We start from the raw sequence: 23,367 nt of genomic DNA, 5'->3' as shown, positions 1-23,367 counted from the left end.
CCCATCCACACTTCCCACTCCCATGCCTGTCACACGTACACCCAGACGTCGGCATGCACCCACATCAACGGACACGGGCACCACACCAGCAGGGAAGGTCCACCGCACTCCTGGACAGTAGCTTGCTTATTCTTCCCGACGGCCCCCAGCGCCGGGACACCTCTCCAGAGGTAGCTGTGCACTTTAAAAATGCTGCTATTGCCTTTCATTTGCAGTGGGGTTTCCCATGCGACACTCATGGGTTTTGATGCAGCTCCCGATTAACTTAATCACATTAACCTGTGGAAGTACCAAAATCTTACACATCCCCAGAGCAGGTGAAATGAGGAGAAATGTTTTTATGTTTCCTTCTTTATTCCTCCTTCCATGTGTGATGCATTCTGCAGCACACATTGAAAAAGGTAAACATCTCTTGGGTTTGTTTTTGTGCAGGAAGGTGCCACAAAAACAATCCTGCATGCAACACAGAAACCCTTGCCCTAAGGTGCAAGGATGCCTGTGTTGGCGCTAGGTAGCAAATTGTGCACCAGAGTAGTAGGAAAGAACAGGAATGCATTCCTGCCCTTTCACATTGGTGTAGGGCAGCACAGCAGTAACCCTTTTCGTGCTGCCCTATGCCAATTCACCGTAAATGAGGGCCCCATTTTCTAACATTAGTGATCAGCGCTGAGGATAGGACTTGCATTTGTGCAATACCACATAGTAACTCATTGTTTTCTACAACTCTATACTAAGATTAAATCAAGACTTTTCCAATTCTCCCTAATTTGCTTTTTGATTTTATCTAAAATCATGTATATTTCTGGAGAACCAGGACCTGCATTTGCACCAGAAGTCATTAATTTTGGGCCAAACTGTGGCCCAGCTTAAGCATTTTGGCAAGGAGTTGCATGTATCCAAGAGAAGCTTCAAATCAAAGGTGGAGCTGAAGAAATACTTGAGAGCTAGCTGATCCTGGGATCTGTTGTGGATTTGGGACTGCCTGTATAGGGGGACACCAACTTGCCTGAAACAGTAGTGGTTCCAGAGCAGGGGGCAGTACCTCATCACAGAACCTGTCCCAAGAGGAGCTAGCAGACAGGGGGGAGGAGAGGAAGCTTAAGTTTGAGCTTGCTAAGTTAGAGAAAGAGCAGGCTCTAACCGAGAAGAGGATACCTCTTGGGTGATGAGGATAGGACTTGCGTTTGTGCAATACCACATAGTAACTCATTGTTTTCTACAACTCTACACTAAGATTAAATCAAGACTTTTCCAATTCTCCCTAATTGGCTTTTTGATTTGATCTAAAACCATGTATATTTCTGGAGAACCAGGACCTGCATCTGCACCAGAAGTCATTAATTTTGGGCCAAACTGTGGCCCAGCTTAAGCATTTTGGCAAGGAGTTGCATGTATCTATGAGAAGCTTCAACTCAAAGGTGGAGCTGAAGAAATACTTGAGAGCTAGCTGATCCTGGGATCTGTTGTGGATTTGGGACTGCCTGTATAGGAGGACAACAACTTGCCTGAAACAGTAGTGGTTCCAGAGCAGGGGGGAAGTACCTCATCACAGAACCTGTCCCAAGAAGAGCTAGCAGACAGGAGGGAGGAGAGGAAGCTTAAGTTTGAGCTTGCTAAGTTAGAGAAAGAGCAGGCTCTGACTGAGAGGAGGATACCTCTTGACAGGTGGTGTGCAGCCTATGAAGTGGCCCTAAGAGTGAAAAAGCTCCCAGATGAGTCTTGGGATGATAGTTCACGGAGGTACATGTCCACACTGGTTTTGGACACTTCTTATACTAGAAGGGGATCAGACATGCTGAAATGCTGATGAAGGCCATCTTAGTCAGTAAGTTTGGGTTGACCCATGAAAAGTTTAGGCAGTGGTTCAGGGCCACCTACATGATCTCATCACAGACATGGGTGGATTTCTTAGAATATGCTAGCAAGACACAGAAGGTCAGGGTAAGGGTCAGCAAGGATGGTGATTATTTTGGGCTGTACAATAATTTTGAAAGAGCATATGCTTAATATTTGTTTTCCAGAACTGTGCCAAGACCTAGTTGATTGGAGGCTTTCTGACCCCAGGAAGCTTGCTGAGGAGGAGGACATCTGAGTCAATACCAGAGTGTCCAAAAAGGTATCTGGGGTACTCCCAAAAGAGTGGGCAGTGTTCCTTAACCTCTTCGGTGCCCGTGACGAGCTGGACTCGTCATGGGCCGCGGTGGCGCTGTGCCCATGACGAGTCCAGCTCGTCACAAACCCCGCCCGCTAATGTAACGGCCGGCACAGGGCGGGGAAAGGGGCGGGCACCGAAGGGGTTAAAGAAGAAAGAGGGAGGAGATAAAAAAAACAAGTTCTCTTTAGGCCCCCATAACAACTCAAGGGAGAAAGGGTCTCATTTAGGGGTGGGCAGTGAACTCCGCTCTGCCAGCAGAGCTTGCAAAGTTTTTGCCACTCCAAGCTCCACTTGGAGTGTGGAGGTTGGCAAAAACTCCACGTTCACTGCTGAATAGCAGAGTTTACCAGTACCAGCCTATACCCACCCCTACTACTAGACAGGATGTGTTGTGAGTGCAATGATGGTCCCTCCACTTATAGAGGAGAGCAGGTGTAGACAGAGTGATGCAGTGTGTTTGCACCAATACAGAAAACCTCAGAGCAGCAGCTCCTAAAAGGTGAAGTAGCACCTGCCTTCTACCACCATCATTGGGTGGCTCCTGAGCATTCTGACAGCCAATGAGAATACCACCATTAAATAATAAACAATTTCAAGAGAACTTCGATCGATGATTTTTTTATTTAAATTCCTGAACAAAATGTACCCCTTGCCCGGGGACACATGCAGTGCTAAAAGGGACAAACCCTAATTGGGTAACGCTGCTTCTACTTTAGTCTGTTCACACTCAAGGATCTGAGAGTGACAACCTTTATGCATGCTACACGTTGAGTTCAATTCAACACAAGATTGGAATACAGGGTGTTCGCGATCCTATACATATGTGATGTAGAAGAATGACACACCTTTGAGGAGTTATTTAGGACACAGAGGGAGTGCCCAACCCGTGAGGGCATGAGGCAACAGGACAAAGCCCAAGCAGCAGGTGATGCCTCTGGAAGCCATCATATTTCTTGTGAGGACAACCTACTTTACAGTGAGCCTAAGTCTTTATTTCATGGGGCAACACAATGCTGGCACATGAAATTTCCTTAGCAGGACACCTGTGCCAAGACAGGACCTTTGAAAGCCTTGTTCCCCACTTTTATTGGCCTATGATCAAGACTTCCTCAGATGCATTCTGTAGCACTTGTGCGACCTGCCCACCAGAGGAAAGACATGGGAGAGGCTGACAGCCCCTCTTAATCCCTTGCCTGTCATTTTGACACAGCCTTTGAGAGGGTAGACATCAACATTGTTGGGCTTATGGATCTCCAGAATGCTTCAGGCAACAGGTTTATTCTGGTGCTGGCGGATCATGCCACCAGGTACCCAGAGGACCACAACTGTACCTGCAGTGGGGAAGGCCCTGATGGGGATTTTTACATGAGTGGGTTTCCCCAAGGAATTGTTGGCTGGCAGAGGCACCGCCTTCATGTCTCCTTATATGCAGTCAATATGGAAGAACTGTGGGGTAACCTACAAGTTCTCCAACCCTTACCATCCACAAACAGATGGGTTTGTTTAGAAATTCAACAAGAACCCTGATGGGCATTACTAGAGACCTGCCTGAGGAATAAGTGGGACATGTTCTTGCCATACCTTCTGTTTGCATACAGGGAAGTGCCACAGATGGGAGTGGGCTTCAGCCACTTTAAACTTCTGTATGGACACCCAGTAAGAGAACCTCTGAGTTTGGTGAAAGATGGGCGGGAGCAAACTCCCAGGAAGATTCCCCAGGATTTAGTGAGCTACATTCTGGCCTTCAGAAGCCAATTGGCCAAGCAAACTTGACACAACTTAGAATGTTTGTTTTGGTTAAGCACTCCATGAGTGGGCATGTGCTTTCCAGCTGTCTCCTTTGCGGTCTTTCGCCCCCCTCCACATTGCTGTTTCTCTCCCCCAATGGCAGTGGTGTGGCTCTCTCTCACCCTTGTACTTTATCTATTGCTGCTTCTCACCCAGTCTGCTGTGTTGCTTCTCCTCCTGCCCGCCTTGTTGTACTTCTCATTTTGCTTTAGCCTCCACCCCCTCTACAACCTGCTTCCACAGGTTTCTCTGTTTTTCAAGAGTACTTTCAAGAAACTTTTTTTTGTTCACTACTCCATCATGGGTCAGTAAAAATACTCAGGCTTTATTTACAAAGAAAGTTACGACTCGTAACTTTCCAAATGCTGAGTCCCTGCAAACGGGGCGAAGCCTCTACTGTCAGAGAGGATTCTCCGCATTCGTGGCAGAGTCCCCGTATGGTGCAAATTTGATACAGAGGCTCCACACCGAGTGCAGTGACTCTGCCCCAACTGCAGAGGCTCCACCCCGACTGCAAGGAGTCCGCAGTCAGAACGTTATGGGTGGTAACTTTATTTGTGAATCAGGCCCACTGTGTTCTTTTGTACACATGTACAGGCTTGTTAAATGCAAGCATGCACCTAAAAAATTACGAGGCGGCCCAATATTGTGTCTTTTATTGTTAGACATCCTGCACAGCAGCCACAATACTAGACAGCATGTCTAACAAGATATTTGCGAAGTCAATAGCTCTTATCGATTGGCTTTGCCAATACTTTTTATTTTTTGTTTGTATATCTTCCAAAATCTTGGTCTGGCGTGGGGAGCAAAGGTTCCATGCAACCCTCTCTTTTAGAGCCTGCTCAAGAATCTTTATTTACTCCATCTACTTAGTTTACAACATAGTGGTAGTTGATGTAGCGGATGCAATATTAAAGTGATATATTCGATGTATATATTGATCTGCCACCAATTTGTTTAGAGCAAATGTACCCAGCATACTCTCAGGAGGGTCAGATAAATGCCATTCTAATGCTATATTCTGATTCCATGAATGTACATTCATAATGCGGATATTTCGAACATCTAGGTTGGGTCTGTCCTCTACCCAACATGACAATCCTTCATTTATAAATTGTAAACACTAATTCAAAAGCACCCCAATCACACGCTGGCATTCTTCATTAAAAGATGTCAGAGTTTGTAGAGCTCTTCAATGCACTCCTTGTACTTCGTCGTGACCACGGAACGCCTCAGCTTCAAAGTGGGACCTGTGGCCAAAGAGGAGAAGTCTGTTAAAAACAAGGGACACCCAAGCATTTGAAACAGGAACCTGTAGCAGTAAATTATAGTGGGACAGTGGCTCTTGTAAGTCATCAAAGGGTATTCTTTGGTTAATTAATATCATGGTCAGAAATGATCATCATTCGCAAGGTGTTCCCGAGATTTCTGCCTTGATATTTTCGCTGTCTGTAGATCACTGTGCACTTTTCCCCTACTAACCAGCGGTGAAGTGCATGTGCTCCCCCTTGCAATATAAGACAAGCAAGGACAACCCTATATGTCCACATGGACCAGAGTCATTCAATATATTTAAAAAAAACTGTTGTCCAGTGGAACTCAATTTCGAAATACTTGCAGTCTGTCTTCAAGGTGTTCAATTGAAATGTATGATAACTAGTATTCTGTTGATACATAAACACTAGTAATGACCCACAACGTAACTCCTTGGAAGAAATGACATTGTTCTTCATATAGGATAAGGTGCGAACCATTGAATGGAAAAGTGCAGATGACGCAGAACTGGTGTAAGAGAATATATATGATTGATACTAAATACTATATATATGTATGTATATGTATATATATATATATATATATATATTCACTGAAAAAACCATAGGTTTCACACAAGTTATAGTTAGCGGACATTTTACTGATAAAAAACCATTGAAATTCCCCCGTTATAGTTAGTGCAGGCAACTATAACTCACGCGACCGCAATCCTCTGCTGATGCTAATACTGTATTTAGACACTTATTTGCCCATGTCTTCTTTCATTAAATTTTAGCTATACATATATTACAAATATTTTTTTTTCATAAAGACACATATGTCATCAGCAGAGGATTGCGGTCGCGTGAGTTATAGTTGCCTGCACTAACTATAACGGGGGAATTTCAATGGTTTTTTATCAGTAAAATGTCCGCTAACTATAACTTGTGTGAAACCTATGGTTTTTTCAGTGAATTTGCAAGGTTTTTTAAATGCTAATTCCTAACTATAACGTGTGTGAAACCTATGGTTTTTTCAGTGAATTTGTACGGTTTTTTAAATGCTAAGTTACTTTACGCCGTTCGTGGCGTGCGCGCCCACTTTACGCAGTTCGTTCCGTGCGCGCACGGTGCGCTTCGCGCACCGTGCGCGCACAGTGAGCACAGTGAGCACAGTGAGCACCGCGTGCCCACGTTACGCTAAATGGACCATGTACGCACGATGCGCTTCGCGCACCGTCCGCACACGGAGGCCGTATTAGGCACATCGTTGTTAATGGTTAATAAACAGTTTGCACTTCCTTGACCTGAGCACTACCTCTCTGCCAAATTTAAAGTAACTCTGTTCAGCCGTTCGGGCTGTAGCTGTGTCTAAAGGTCCTATGGAAAAATGCATGGGAAAAATGCGTTTTGGGACCCCCCTTTTTTCTCAGCCCCCGCTTGACGAATTCCCCCGAGACTTTCAGGGTAGGAGCGGAGCGTAGCGCCCCACCTATTTTGAAAATTTCGCGAGGATTCGTCGACCGGCGCCAAAGTTATTCCAAATAGAATGTTGCGGATTTCCTATGGAAACGTGGTCCTAACTATAACTATCTACTGGCGACCGCCAGTAGATAATATATATATATATATATATATATATATATATATATATATATGTCCAAAGGTTGCCCCTGAGCTTAAAGACGCCACTCCACAGGGGAAAAGGTAACACCTTTATTAATTCAAACCGGCTCACTTTCCCAATTGGATTCATCTCCCCCTACGCGTTTCAATGCTCCTGCATCTTAGTCATAGGGATGGGGGACGACAGAAAAACACGGAACAGACTGCAATGTCATTTTCCCTTTTAAATACAACCATGCTCCAGTGCGTGGTATGTTGGGTATTGTAGTCCAAAATCACCCCCCTCGATGGGGTCCGTGTAATTGTCAATATTCAAAGCTCCCCAAATATTTTCAACAATGTTTGCAGCCCTCCCCTGTGGAGTGGCGTCTTTAAGCTCAGGGGCAACCTTTGGACATGTTGTTACACGGCGGCCTCGGCCGTGGAAGATTGCACCGCCTGGCAAACTGGAAATCAGGTCTGTCTGGTTGCTTGAAAAACGGCAGCCAGGTTTCAGCACAGAGGAATCATCGAACGAAACCGGAGCTCTTTCCTGAGGCCCACTGGAGGGCTGCAAACATTGTTGAAAATATTTGGGGAGTTTTGAATATTGACAATTACACGGACCCCATCGAGGGGGGTGATTTTGGACTACAATACCCAACATACCACGCACTGGAGCATGGTTGTATTTAAAAGGGAAAATGACATTGCAGTCTGTTCCGTGTTTTTCTGTCGTCCCCCATCCCTATGACTAAGATGCAGGAGCATTGAAACGCGTAAGGGGAGATGAATCCAATTGGGAAAGTGAGCCGGTTTGAATTATTAAAGGTGTTACCTTTTCCCCTGTGGAGTGGCGTCTTTAAGCTCAGGGGCAACCTTTGGACATGTTGTTACACGGCGGCCTCGGCCGTGGAAGATTGCACCGCCTGGCAAACTGGAAATCAGGTCTGTCTGGTTGCTTGAAAAACGGCAGCCAGGTTTCAGCACAGAGGAATCATCGAACGAAACCGGAGCTCTTTCCTGAGGCCCACTGGAGGGCTGCAAACATTGTTGAAAATATTTGGGGAGTTTTGAATATTGACAATTACACGGACCCCATCGAGGGGGGTGATTTTGGACTACAATACCCAACATACCACGCACTGGAGCATGGTTGTATTTAAAAGGGAAAATGACATTGCAGTCTGTTCCGTGTTTTTCTGTCGTCCCCCATCCCTATGACTAAGATGCAGGAGCATTGAAACGCGTAAGGGGAGATGAATCCAATTGGGAAAGTGAGCCGGTTTGAATTAATAAAGGTGTTACCTTTTCCCCTGTGGAGTGGCGTCTTTAAGCTCAGGGGCAACCTTTGGACATATATATATATATATATATATATATATATATATATATATATATCCCTGGTTATCAACAGCTTGAAACACAGCTCATGTTAGAGGATTGTATTTATTTATATATTTCCTCCATTCAATTCTGTAACCAGAGAACAGGGTGCTTTAATTGTAGGGTCTCCCCCGGACCTTACGAATAACAATCTAATGTCCACAAGGAGTGAAATAGTGGGTCTTAGCTAACACATAACACTAATCATTGTGCAGTTCAGCTGAATACCTTGAAGGTATACTATAGGTATTCCTGGAGTGAGTTCCACAGGACAACTGTGTGGAATTATCCATTTCACTGTGGGCATCTAGGGTTGTCCTTATTGGGGTGATGTAGTTAGCAGCAGGCGGTATCCAGCAAATACATTGTTGTGATACACCTGAATTACACATTACAACAGTGAAGTGTGGAGAAGTGTGGCTCACTGGTTAGAGTAGGCAGACCTGGAAGCAGATGTCAGCCTGGGACCAGGGTTCAATTCCCGGCTCGGCTGGGTCTTGAGTCCATAAATTGTCCATGGACTCGATAATTCTCGCTCCAGTGCATACTCGATTCATGGGTTCACACTCTGCAACTCTGGGCAATAGCTTGCTTAATCTCCACAATGGCCCCTCGCGGCGGGATGCCTGGCTTTCACCTTGTGGATGCCCTGCTGGGTTATCTCACAGGGGAATACCAGGACGGGTTCCCTAAGCAAGTGCTTAGAGACCGGTTGGTGATTTGCACTATATAAATATCTGCACATTTACATTAACAACAGTGTCAGAGGGTACAGCGAAAGAAGCTCTGACGGATACATATCAGAGATCATGGGGGGACCTTCCCTTCTTGGGTTAAGCGACACTCTCACCACAAATACCCAATATGACCTGGATGAACTGAAGAACCCTAACAAAGAGGCAGCTAGGAGTCAACAACATGGTAAACTATTGACAGAGTATTTGAAGGGTGGCCTTATTCCTGTAGGATTGCAAGTGAGAAATAAGCAAATTATTTTTACCCGGGGTGAGCAACTCCTGTTATTCAGGGTGGCATAATCATGCTGAATCATCGCAAACGTCTGAAAAAGTGGCGCAAGGGGCTTGTAAATCTGCCCCATTGAATGCACTGAAACAAGAGAACAGTGACCTGGATGACACTATTAAAAGTGATAATGCCGTTGAAAATGCTAAGGCCGTCTTAGATAAAGTACAGAAATCAATCGACAATTTCCATTCTATCAACCTGGACAAGAAAATACACAAGGTACAGAAGGATAAAGCCCATATAATATGTGGGCAAGGGCAAATGTTATTTACACCCGAGTAACTTCAGCAATTATGCATCACTTTTGTGATGCAAAATTACAGAAATTACACAATTTTGAGTAATTTGAGGCAAAACTCATTCTACTGCAGGAGCACAGGAACAATGATGTTAGAGAGAGAGAGTTGCTGTTGGGTACTGCTGTGAGTGACCAGTAGCATTTAGCACCATTTTATTTTAGCACAAAACGCATCTCCGGGCCCCTTTTGAACACAAGGGTGCATTCTGAACCAAGAAAATATAAGTGCTGGATTGTTTAATTACGTATAATTACAAGTAATTTTCCTGTAATTACACCTATCCACACTAGAGTGAATTATTCCAGTTATGCCCTTCTACCACTACCTCAGGGCAGAATATTACATACAGACATTCACCAACACCTCATGCACACATGAAAGAGTCACCTTCTCTGAATCATAAGATGGATCAGACACCAGGAAATTCCTGACTTAAGCAACACAGGGACATCTGTACATCTGGTGTCCGCGAGGGCATTTTTAGAGTATACCAAGCATGGTGGGGGGAGGCCAAGGGTTTGTGGGAGAGTAAGATGGCGAGGATGGTACAGGAACAACTACCAGCCAGGGGAGACACAGACCCGTAATCAATGTAACAGTTGGTAGAGAACCCTACTATTAACAGCCGCCCCTATGTTCAACATCTCTGAACATGTACTAAACCATTGATGAGGACTTGATACTCAGAAAAAGTCTGGGGTTTGTTCTGACCAAGAAACCGGGGGGGCATATTATCAAGCACGGCATGAAAATTATCGCCGCTTTGGCGGCAGAAAACTGCCGCTAAAGCGGCGATAATGGACTTGATAATATGCCGCATAGAACTCCATGTTCACACCAGAACATGGTCTTCTACGGGAATTCACATGGGCATATTATCAAGCCCGTTATCGCTGCTTTAGTGGCAGTTTCCTGCCGCTAAAGCGGCGATAATTTTAACGCCGTTTCTTGATAATATGCCCCAAAATGTCTTTAAAATTAAAGGTGAACTTTACAGTTTCTTTAGGGTGACTGATTATCTTGAAACATTTCATCAAAGATTAACCTGAACCTACAAGTCTGACGGGTATAAACCTTTCCATCCTTTCTACATTCTATCTAATCACACACCAATTACGTGCAGACATTACCGCTTTTGAGAAAATAGTTCTGAAACAAGTCAAGGAACTGCAAAACAGGAGAATGTGTATTTCATATTTACAGATCGAATATTGAACGGTCGGTCCTGGCCGCCTCATACTAAAATTCAGTGATAATCATAAGAGGCATATGCAATGCAATAGGTCTAGCATTTGCAAGAGTGTTAGTTAGCTCTTGGCATTGAAAATGGCAATGCCTTTTATTCATCTGTTTTCTTAACCGACACATAAATAAAAGGCATTGTCATTTACAATGCCAACAGTTCAAACACTCAAGACATATTGTACTGCAAATGCTTGTTTTGTGGCAGGCTCAGGGTGGTTTACCCAGAATAACAGGAAGTTTGAGCCCTCGCCCTGAATCGAACCCGGTTCCCCAGCATGAAAGTTACCAGCTCTGGCGGTAGTGCCACAGCCTCCGTTAGCAAAACAAGTCGATTTTACACCACAGTACCTGCAACACACAGCTTCTTATAGGAGCAGGGAGGATGACACATGTTACAACCCAACCCCGTAGCTATCATTGATGAGCACCCATTTTTCACAAATTTCCAGGTATCCATATGGTCATGCATACTGATAACATATTGGACACCTCCACACCCTTGTAGACCAATGCATTTTATCAAATGTAGTAATGTGTTACCTGGTGCAGATATTACCTGTGTAGCTCGTTGCCCGCTCCATGGGGCATATTATCAAGCACGGCGTTAAAATTATCGCTGCTTTAGCGGCAGAAACCTGCCACTCAAGCGGCGATAATGGGCTTGATAATATGGCCTTGGGAATTCTTTACAAGCCCATGTTGACACCAGAACATGGGCTTCTGTTGGAATTCCCTGCGGCATATTATCAAGCCCATTATCGCCGCTTTAGAGGCAGTTTTCTGCCGCTAAAGCGGCGATAATTGTAACGCCGTTTCTTGATAATATGCCCCCATAACTTCAAAATTTTCCCCAAACAGTAACGTGGTAAACCCAGGAAAAACCACTCAAACTGGCTAGCCTGGGTTGTTTTGGTGGTGAACCGGCTCTTACCATTGCCGGTGTAGAGGGGCTTTACATCATCTGAACAGTACAGCTCTGTGGACAGAGTGGCCGCTCTGTTGTCTCACACACGGTCTGCAGTACGGGATTTTAGCTAACTCTGAGTGCAGAGTAAGGTTCGCTATCTTCTGACTCTACCACCCTACTCTTTTTTATGCGAGGGATCCCCCTTAGCCTCCCGTCAAATGGTTCAAACTGCTCTCCAACAAAGAAGTGCCTTAAGTGTGTAAAGGTATTTATTATAACCCTGTCTGTGGACCTGTTGAATGCAGGACTGGTGGTGACTGTTCACAGATAAATATTTATATCCAAGCGCCTCCTACGAATGGGAAGGTAAATATAGGTGACTGTAATCGTTGCATGTGGAAACTCAAACAGGGTTTAGTCTAGCTCAGCTAGGGACATCTATCTCAGGGGTAAACGAAGACTGAGGCACATTTTTCATTTGTACACCCGCCACAGTGAGGGGGCGTGCCTTTGACTCTGGCACAGCTTCATGCCTTATAGTGACAAGGTGGTGACCGTCATGTCTGACACTGTGTGTTTAAAATCAAATATGGCACTTTAAAATGCACACCACATTCCCTTTTTAGCCGAGGTGACTGCAAGCAACAATCAGTACACTTGGGGAAGGGTGTCTCCTGGTCCGCTGCTCTGCAGTCTTCACTCAACTTCATCTGCAAGGGACAGTGGTAGCCTTGGGGAGCTGGAAACATTCACTGTACATGACACAACATTTAAAACAAGCAGTGTGTGTGCCGCTGCTTGCTCCCACGGCAATACTCTGTGGGAGTTAACTTTAAAAAAAGGTGGGACATGCACCCACCATTAGCCAGTTGGAGTCAATGATTTTCCAGAGACACACACAAAAGCCAACCCAAAAGTGTGGGAGGAGTCACACCACACAAGTACACACAACAGATCACAACAGCGCAAGCACTGTAGGTTCAACCTTACAACCAGCTGATAAAGGTAGGGCCATTATAATACAGAGCACAAGAGATTATGAGGCAGAGATACAAAAGCAGCTCAATGATGTGAGACAGTACACAAAACTGACACACAACCTCCTCAAGAATATTCAAGACATATGGAGGGTGAATTGCAGGGCGTTGGACTAAGGTATCATTAATGACAAAGAACAAGAATTTTAACAACCACACTTGATGAAACCCATAATACACTTGTCAACAAGAACATTCACAAATCATCAAGTGGACCCATAATGTCTGTGTGTGGTTCTGTGCTAGAAACCTTATGTAGATTCAACATAAAGGGAACAGTCCCCTAAATTCATTCATATGTGAAAGTATGCAATTAATCAGCAGTAGAGAAGGGCTGACATATGAGATTAACCTCTTCAGTGCCCATGACGAGATAGTCTCGTCATGGAGCACGGTTGCGCTGTGCCCATGACGAGACTATCTCGTCATGAACCCCGCCCGCTAATGTAACGCTCGGCACAGGGCGGGGAAAGGGCGGGGCACTGAAGGGGTTAAGTAAGACATTATGGCCACATAGGATGTATAACCTCTCTGCGCCACTATCCCCCAGACTGAAGACATTGAGATAATTGAGAAATCTATCTCAGATGCAGACAATAAGACCCCATTAAGGAATTAAATCAGGAACTATCTGGGGTTGCACAAAAATAAATGTCTTCATGTTTAGGAACAATTACCATGAGCAGGTTAAGGTAGTAGCTATGGGGGCATGTTTTGCCAAACAATGTGGCAAGTTTGTGTGGGGGTGAATTAAAAAAACAATATACCACATAGGCAATCTGTTCAATGACTACATGTGCACCTAGAAATAGTTTGTTGATAAAATCTTTCTACTCAGGCATGGAGAAGAAGATCAACAACCAGAATAGAGATTTGTCAATTACTACCAACTAACAAGCAAAACAGAATATGTTACTTGGATCTCTTAGTGAAACACAAAGAAGATAAACTTTCTACCATTCTATACAAGCCTAATGACACCAACTCGCTGCGTAGATACACTAGTCACCATCCAGAAGTTCTGAGGGATAATCTCCCCTTTGGCCAATTTGTGTGCATATGCAGACGTTGACTCCCTAAAGAGGATTACTTCAGAGAAGCTGAACAATTGGATAAAAGACTGCTGGACTATAATCACCAGAGCTCTGAAGGGAGCTTGGTTTGATCCTAGGGAAAGTCTTTTCAACCCCAAAGTCAGGGACACTACACTGAGCAGGATTGTCATAGTCAGCATTGATTGAGCAAGGACTCATATAAAAGAGACTTGCAATCCTCTCATATAACTCGTAATGCTGAATTAATAAGGTATTGTGTAAATTAATATGCACTACATTGCATTTCTAGCAAGATGAAGCTTGCTTACGTGTTTTACTAACAAGTAACCTGAGTGAAACTTAAAATGGCTGTTAACGCGGGAAACTGTACTACGCATGCGTCAACTGCTTCTACCCAGAATGACGTTCTTTTGCTTGGAGGGAAATTTCTGCAACCTGCGCAAACGCATTTAAAATGGCTGCTTGCAAGCTCACATACTAAGCAACTGCTTTGCTAAAACTAAACCAAGCTATTTACTAAGTGCTAATGCGGGGAGAGCTTTTATAAGCAAATGGGATTAGACTAGAGATAGGTGGTATACAGTGAAATCATTTTATTTTGAAATTAATGTTTCCTTTTGATTTCTCTATTGCTTCGTATTTGGGCCTCCGAGTGGGACTGAAGCCTGTATTCCACACAATTTTTACGCAGGCACAGTAATAACAAGCAGGGAAGCCATGATGTCCATTTTGAAACCCATCCAAGACCATCATTGTTACATGTCCTGGGAACCTGCTGGACATCCTGCTTATGGAACAGACAACTGTTACATGTATTCATTTTTATTGATAAAGATGTGGAATGTGGGTGGGAAATAAAGCTTGGGAATAAGAATTAAGGGGCAGGAACATTAAACAAAGAACCATAGAAAATTATTAAACTTAGCATGGTGTGATGATCATTCCCCCCTTGTCTGTCTAATCAGAATTAGGAGTTTCATAAAGTTGAAACATTTATGGGTGGTACATGAGAAAAGAAAGGTATAATTGAGGTAGTTTAGTGAGTTAGAATGTGAAACGATGCTGAGACGCTGAGAGACCGGGATGCTGTCCGAGAGCTGAGCGAATGCTGAAGAAAAATCGATATGCAGACTTGGAATTTAAGCCAATTAATTAGAAGAACATTGCGGAAGAATCGAGGAGGGAACTAAGGCAAATTATTAGAAGAAGATTGCAGAGGAATTGAGGAGGAAGATAGTGTCAGAGAGGGGTGCGATCAGTGATGTCATCAGTGATGTAATTTGAGATGTCATCAGTGATGTCACTGACCATGTAATGAATGATGTAATAAGTGATGTCATCAGCAGTGCATTATGGGTGCTTGAGTTATAGTTAGCTGAACTAACTTTAACGGGGGAATTTCTATGGTTTTGTACGAGTGAAATGTCCAACTAACTATAACGTCCCTGAAACCTATGTTTTTTTCAGTGAATTTCAGAGTTTTTTTAAATGCTAATTTCTAATTTTAATGGACATTAAACCTATGCTTTTTTCTGCATTTTTAAATTATCATCCCATTCTAAACGTCAGACTCATTGTCTCATTGACTCATTGTCAGGGAAATTGCATTTCTTCACTTGCAGCTCCACCATTAAGTGAGGCCTTCCCCCGGAGCCCCTGCACTCTCGAGTGTTGGTGTTCAAGGCCCTCCTCCACGAGCAGGTTTCACCTATGCCTCATCCCTGGTGGTCCACTGGACTTCTGTCTCCATTCTCTCACTCTGCTTTTTCTCTCCTTTTTCACTCGTTTTTTTCCCTCACTTCTATCTCCCCCTTCACTCTCCTTCCGGATCTTTCCTCCGTTTTCTGTCAATTTCACCTGACTTCAAGCTCCCCCTTCACTCTTCTTCTGTGTCTTTCATCCGTATTTTACTTGTTTTTTTACCCTCATCTCAATCCCCCCCTTTCACTCTCCTTCTGTGTCCTCTGTGTCTCACAATTCAGATTGGGTCTTGAATGCCAGGATGGTGTACCAAGGCCACGCATCTACATAGGTAGAGACTGGATCTACTGCAAGGAGAGTGTATAGTGAATTTATAAATGCTTTGGAATTGGCGGAGTGATTGGATAAGTACATATGTTGGCGGAGCCTAACTCCCGAGCATGAGCTTGGCTCTAATTGGCTGCCCTCCATGTGCCAAAAACGGAAATTTGGGCTTTGCATGGCCCTGTATTGCTACAGCTGCAACACTCCACTGAATGTGCAATAAACATTCATATCCACACAGATATGTCATGTGCTTGATCTTTCATGTGTGGAAGTATGGATCAATGTACAGTCAATGACTCCCCCTATCTTCTATGCTGGCCATGTTTTGGGACTTGGGTCACAGGGTGACATATTGGTGCTTGTGGCCCGGGTGGTGGCAGCACTACAACAGGGACACCTGCATCAGTTGATTCCTCATACAGCCCAGGACGGAACCACACCCAGAGCTCCAGAGTTATTGTTCACAGCCTCACGCAGGCCTGGTATACGCCAGGCCAACCCACTCCACTTACGCATGCAGGGAGGGACAACAACGCTACATGGCCCAGGTTTTTATTTTAGTGATCTGCTGCTCACAGGTCTAGTTGTCAGTATGCCACAGCCACTCCCTGACAGCGGGTTTACACCTACACCACACCCATCAAGCACAGGCGTCACAGGACACGTGACCCTGCCAATAAAAAGGACCGGGCGCACGTGCTCCACTCCATATCCATTTCAGACTTGGTGGCACCGGATGCACTGCGGCCAGCACAGGCAGACCGCCACAGGACGGTGACTTTCAGTGCACTGAGGTAGAGGCACTGTAAGTGCTGAGCGAGTGTGCAGATGCCCCATCCCGGGGGTCCAGACAGGTCAGGTTTTGTGTGCCCTGCTGGACCACAGTGTAGGCCTGAGCCATCAAACAGTGCGGGCCTACCGCCATGTTGCATGGCCTCACTGGTCACAGAGTTAGTGGCACCGCAAGGGCTGAGCGGGTGTGCAACCTGCGATGATAGCAGGTGCACTGCTATGTCCTCTGCCATGGTAAAATCAAGATGCAGCACCAAAGTTAGACCTGGTGGCCTGTGGAGCGGGGCTGCATGATGTGGAGGGTGCGCTGTCCGCAGGCCCCAGGCTTGGGGCTTGCAGCGGCACGTGGTGGGCCGTCTTTTCTACACGCAGGTGGCAGAAGGTGAGCAGTGAGGCTTGGGTGCGCTGGGGTGGGCAGACACCTCCAGGCGATGGGAGTGGATGGTGTGCAGCATCCTGGGTGCACAGGAGCGGAGAGACACCTCTGGGTGGTGGGAGTGGATTGGGTGCAACAGCCTGGGTGCGCAGGGGCGGGCAGTCACCTCTGGGTGGTGGGAGTGGATGGTGTATAGCAGCCTGGGTATGCACAGATACCTCTGGGTGGCAGGAGTGGATGGGGTGCAGCAGCCTGAGTGAACAGGGCCGGGCAGACACCTCTGAGCGGCGGGAGTGGATGGGGTGCAGCAACCTGGGTGCGCAGGGGCGGGACAGCGATGAAGGCATGTGCAGTTGTATGTACTCTGCCATTACTAATTCTATACTATGTTTTAGATGAGTGAGATTGAAGGCTGCAGAATGTCCCGGCACGTGGTTGGAGACACACCGGTGGTGGAAAGGTGAGCTGTAAGGGTTTTGTCCACAGTGTCGGCACTCACTCTCCCTCTCTATCTCTTCCTTTCTCTCTCTCACACTCTTTCTCTCTCTCTCTTCTCAATCTTATCTTGCTTTTTGTCTTGTAGGTTGTGATTCACAGATTGTTGCCCCCCCCCTGACACGGGTCTCCCGCCACGTGGCGATGACTTGAGTTCCACTGAGTTAGTGCCACCAGAGCTCAGCGGGTGTGCAGCCTGCGATGATGCGTGGCCTTGGTACACCATCCTGGCAATCAAGACCCAATCTGAATTGTGAGCTCTGCTTGACTGTGTGTATGCCACGACTGAGGAGGTTGCTACGGCATGTGGTGGGCCCTCTTTGACACATGCTGCTGGTGGAAGGTGAGCAGAGAGTCTTGTTTGCGCAGCGGCGGGCAGTCACCTCTGAGCGATGGGAGTGGATAGTATGCAGCAGCCTGGGTGCGCAGGAGTGGGCAGACACCTCTGAGCAGTGGGAGTGGATGGGGTGCAGCAGCCTGGGCGCACAGGGGCGGGCAGACACCTCTGGGTGGCAGGAGTGGATGGGGTGCAGCAGCCTGGGTGTGAAGGGGCGGGACAGCAATTTAGGCATGTGCAGTTGTATGTACTCTGCCATTACTGATTTTATACTATGTTTCAGATGTGTGAGCTTGAGGGCTGCACTATGTCCGGGCACGTGGTTGGAGACACACCGGTGGTGGAAAGGTGAGCTGTAAGGGTTTTGTCCACAGTGTCGGCACTCACTCTCCCTCTAAATCTCTTCCTTTCTCTCCCTCACCCTCTTTCTCTCTCTCTTCCTTTCTCTCTCACTCTTTCTCGCTTCCTCTCTCTCACACCGTTTCTCTGTTTTCTCTCTCTTCCTCTCTCTCACTCTTTCTCTCTTTCTCTCTATCTTCCTCTCTCTCACACTTTTTCTCTCTTTCTCTCTTCCTCTCTCTTTCACTCTTTCTTTATTTCTCTCTCTCTTCCTCTCGCTTACTCTTTCTCTGGCTATCTCTCCTCTGATGGGCGCATGACGCACAATCTTATCTTGCTTTTTGTCTTGCAGGCTGTAATTCACAGATTGTTGAGGGATGACACGCAATGGATGTACCTAATTTAATTTTGTTGTTTTGTTTAAATAAAATGTTTTATTTGTAAATCCATAGATGACTGAGATTCTCATTTGTCCGACCTCACATGCATCTTTTTTATTATAATTGTGCGACATCATAATTTTTACGTTCCAGATTTGGGAAGGTTGCTGTCACATTTGTTTGTCGGGCGGGTCAGGGGGATGGCAGACAAGGGGCTGGTGGCGGTGGCTGTCGGGGCACTGTTAGGTGACCAAACTGCAAGATCGTTGGCTCCATTGCATCTGTTGTCATTCAGGTGTGGCTGTGGGCTGGGATCCCTTTCATGTTGCAGGTTGTAGTCCGACTTTACACCAGGTCAGAGCACGTCTAAACTTCCTGGTGCTAATGCACCTTATTGCCTGTTTTGTACTCTCTTCGCCGATCTTGCTGGTGGTTGAGAAAGTTGCAAAGTGGTATGTTTGCTACATTTTGCACGGAAACGCCTACTCTGCATCTCATTAGCAATATTTGCCGGGGTCATCCGTGACGATGCTTTTTGAGGCTGCGATCGCTGGTAAACTGGTGATATGGGCTGTTTGCACCAGCTTGTGAATGGTGCGCTAAATTTATCACCATTTTGGCTGCGATAAAGTGCTGTTAACTCGGCGATGTGTCCTTGAGAATATGCTTCTCAGTGTTTTAAAGACCTGAGAAGTGCTCGAGTGCAGCTCTGAGAGCCGCGCACCCAGCGCGTTCACACTAGGGGGCCGCGCTGAGAGCTGCACACTCTTCGTATTTACACTTGGGGACTGCGCTAAGAGCCGCGCACCCTTCGTATTCACACTAGGGGGCTGCTCTAGGGTCCCTTTTTCAAAAATAAAAAGCGTTCACTTTCATTAATTTACATTCACCTCGGAAACCCCATCCCCCGAGGCATGCCCACATCTACATTTTTTATTTTTCGAAGGGAGGGGACCCATACCCCGGGGCCTGGCCTCTCTGTTGGTGACCGTGGGGGGAGCCCAAATGCGCCCATGGTCCCGCCGGCATCCCGCCTCCTGCAGCAGCCGGCATTCCTTTTGAGCAATGGGACATGCTAGATCCCCTTGCCCGAAAGCAATCCTGCTTTGCTTCATTGAACCAATAGCCGGTTTTCCTCCTCTCGCTTCAACGAAGCAACCAGGGTTTGCTATGACAGTGTGCAAGACATGCTTTCACCCTCTCATACCAAACAACGTCCCAGGGGTGAGCTCCCCAGGACATTGCAAGAGCCGGCCCTGGGAAGTGGAGGTCCCCAGGGCCATCAAGGGCTCCAGCAGGGGAACCGTGCAGCCCCCTCCCTCTATTTTCAAACCCAGGAGAGGTAGTGTTCCCCGGGACTTCGGGTAGCACGTGAAGCCCCCCTGCATATTTAATTAAAGCACAGAGGAGTGGAGATCCCTGGAGCTTGAGGGGGGCCTCAGACACCCCCAAATATTTCAAAACAAGCCCCGGGGAGGTGGCGGTCCCAGGGACTGCGGAAGGACCGTGTGCTCTCCCGCTCCTAATTTACATAGCCGTAGGGAGGTGGCGGTCACTGGGGCTGCCGAGGCCCGGCAGGCCCCTGCAATATAATTATAGGATTTCCCCCGGAACCTGGCTCACCCGGGGGCTCATTTAAATGAAGTGGGCCAGCCCCCGCTTCATTTTTTTTTCCTCCGGATTTGCGCATCCAGCGTGCATTCTGACGTTTTTATCTATAAATACAAAATAATTTTTGGTCCTGGGGGTCCTTGTGGGACCCCCGTGAGTAGAACTAGGGAGTCAGGGTGTTTCTAACCTGCCCCGTTTTCTTCCCTTTTAATCTTTTTTCGACTGTTTTCTTGTGACTCGGTTCTACAGTCACAAGATGGCTGCCAATACTTCCTGGTTTAGAGTGTCGGCAGCCAATCACAGTGAAGTGTGTGGTCGAGAGGGTGTGCGAACCCACCGCTGCCCCAGATATCAAAACTTTTCTGAATCTAGCAATACCTTTTTGCAAAATTTGGTGTAATTCCGTTCAGCAGTTCGGGCTGTAGCCTTGCATAAAGTTTCCTATGGGAAGTTGATTTTTTTACTCTCATTTTTTTAATTTCTCAGCAACTACTGAACGGATTTACACCATTTAGAAACAGGGCGCTTTCTGAACCAAAAGCTAACTTTCTACAAAATTTGGTGTAATTCAGTTCAGCAGTTCGGGCTGTAGCCTGTCTCAAAATTTCCTATGGAAATTAACACACGAAAAACAGATTTTGGGACCCCCTTTTTACTCAGCCCCTGCTGACGAACACCCCCAAACTTTCAGGATAGGAGCTGACTTGGATAGATGTTTTTTTTGGGAGAATTTCACGAAGATTCGTCCAACTACGCCAAAGTTATTAGCAAATCAATAAATGCTTTTTCTATGGAAACTAGGTTCTAACTATAACTACCTACTGGCGACCACCAGTAGGTAATATATATATATTATCTACTGGCGGTCGCCAGTAGATAGTTATAGTTAGGACAGTGTTTCCATAGGAAATCTGAAAATTCTATTTTGAATAACTTTGGCGCCGGTTGACGAATCCTCGCAAATTTTTCAAAATAGGTGGGGCGCTCCGCTCCTACCCTGAAAGTCTCTGGGTGATTAGTCAAGCGGGGGCCGAGAAAAAAGGGGGATCCCAAAACGCGTTTTCCCCATGCATTTTTTCCATAGGGACCTTTAGTCCATGGTACAGCCCGAACGGCTGAACAGAATTACTTGAAATTTGTCAGAGAGGTAGTCCTCAGGTCAGGGATGTGCCTTTTGAATATCTGGAGTCAATCTGTTCAGTAGTTCCTGAGAAAATTTCAGTTAAAAGTACATATGTCTATAAGCGTGCACCGTGCGCGCACGGTGAAAAACCTGAAAAAGAAATATTAATAAATACATAACTTAGCATTTAAAAAAACGTGCAAATTCACTTAAAAAACCATAGGTTTCACACACGTTATAGTTAGGAATTAGCATATAAAAAACCTTGCAAATTCACTTAAAAAACCATAGGTTTCACACATGTTATAGTTAGCTGGACATTTCCCTCGTAAAAAACCAATGAAATTCCCCCGTTATAGTTAGTGCAGGCAACTATAACTCACACGACCGCAATCCTCTGCTGATGAGGTCAGATATTACATCACTGATTACATATGTGTCTTTCTGAAAAATAAATATTTGTAATATATGTATAGCTAAAGATTAATGGAAGAAGACATGGGTAAATAGGTGTCTAAATACAGTGATGTAATATCTGACGTCATCAGCAGAGGATTGCGGTCGCGTGAGTTATAGTTGCCTGCACTAACTATAACGGGGGAATTTCATTGTTTTTTTATGAGGGAAATGTCCAGCTAACTATAACATGTGTGAAACCTATCGTTTTTTAAGTGAATATATATATATATTATCTACTGGCGGTCGCCAGTAGATAGTTATAGTTAGGACCGTGTTTCCATAGGAAATCCGCAACATTCTATTTGGAATAACTTTGGCGCCGGTTATCGAATCCTCGCGAAATTTTCAAAATAGGTGGGGCGCTCTGCTCCGCTCCCACCCTAAAAGTCTCGGGGGAATTCGTTAAGCGGGGGCTGAGAAAAAAGGGGGGTCCCAAAACACGTTTTCCCCATGCAATTTTCCATAGGGACCTTTAGTCCAAGGTACAGCCCGAACGGCTGAACAGAATTACTTGAAATTTGGCAGAGAGGTAGTCCTCAGATCAGGGAAGTGCCTTTTGCAGGTCTGGTGTCAATCTGTTCAGTAGTTCCTGAGAGAATCAAAAGTAAAATCATATACATATGTGGGCGAAGCCTAACCACACATCTCATCCTGAGATCTGATTGGCTGTCAGCACTTCATCCAAGAAGTGTTGGCAGCCATCTTGGGACCAATATACATGATAGCACCTCATTAAAAAGCATTGCAGTTAATAGAAGGTTTTAAGACTTTAGTTACATTACAAATCATTTGTTGATGGTACCATTCTCATTTAAGGAATTGTGGTATGTTCTAAGGTGATTTCACCATGTGAAAAAGCCTTCTGCTTGGATATCATGATTGAGAGAAAAATATTTTCTCATGCTTTTCCCACAGAGGTTTGGAAGGTGATCTATAAGCTAAACTGAGAGCTTATTTTCTGTAAATTCACATTATCTTTCTCAGTCATGTGAGAATGAAGTCTGACATTTTCAGTAAAACATGTACATCCAACAAGGGCAGAGACTGTCAGTTGATTCCTTTGTGTTCTACTGCAGCTTCCCAGAGTGTTCCAAAGAACAACTAGAGCGCTAACAGTCCTACTTATGATAAACATATGGCACACCTGAAGCCATCTTGCTTGGATTAAAGTGGTAACTCTTAAAACATGTATGATTCGTGCTGCAGAAAGAAAAATTAGGGCACATTTTGAGTGACTTCTCAAATCCTCTTCTATTTCATTAAAAAATTCTGACATGCAGACTGAAACATGCACTTTCAATACCAGCAGCAGTTTTCCTTGGTGAGCAGTAGCTTTACTACAGTGAACTAATGAGCAAAAAGAGTGCTAACATTCTGAATGTATGGCAAATGTGTCACACATCTGAATGCCTTCTTGATGGAATCAAAGTAAAAAACTGAAAGTATTTCCTACTGAGGAGACTGCAGTAAATGAGGAAATTAGGAAACTTCATAACAAATAAGTCTCCCAAGATGGCCACCAGAGACAAAAGAGCCCAAATGTAGCCCAAATATCACCCAGATGTAGCCCAAGTATAGCCCAATGACAGAATGTCCCAGAGTGTTCTTAAAAACAACTAGAGCGCTTACTGTCTTCATTATGACAAAAGTATGGCACACCTGAAGCCATCT

General features: G+C 45.4%; 1 protein-coding gene across 1 annotated transcript in view; it reads right to left on the bottom strand.

Moving 5' to 3' along the window:
- Positions 1-4,680: 4,680 nt before the first annotated feature.
- LOC146863703 (long-chain-fatty-acid--CoA ligase ACSBG2-like) overlaps positions 4,681-23,367 on the bottom strand; it is a 456,555-nt gene continuing 437,868 nt past the window's right edge. Inside the window, exon 13 of the mRNA XM_085627841.1 lies at positions 4,681-5,193. Coding sequence (XP_085483967.1) covers positions 5,117-5,193 — 77 coding nt within the window. The 3' untranslated portion in view covers positions 4,681-5,116. The remainder of the gene's footprint in view (positions 5,194-23,367) is intronic.

The sequence above is a fragment of the Triturus cristatus genome, chromosome 2_1 (genome assembly GCF_964204655.1).
Source record: "Triturus cristatus chromosome 2_1, aTriCri1.1, whole genome shotgun sequence".
Lineage (NCBI taxonomy): Eukaryota > Metazoa > Chordata > Amphibia > Caudata > Salamandridae > Triturus > Triturus cristatus.
This window is presented reverse-complemented; position numbering and strand designations above follow the sequence as displayed.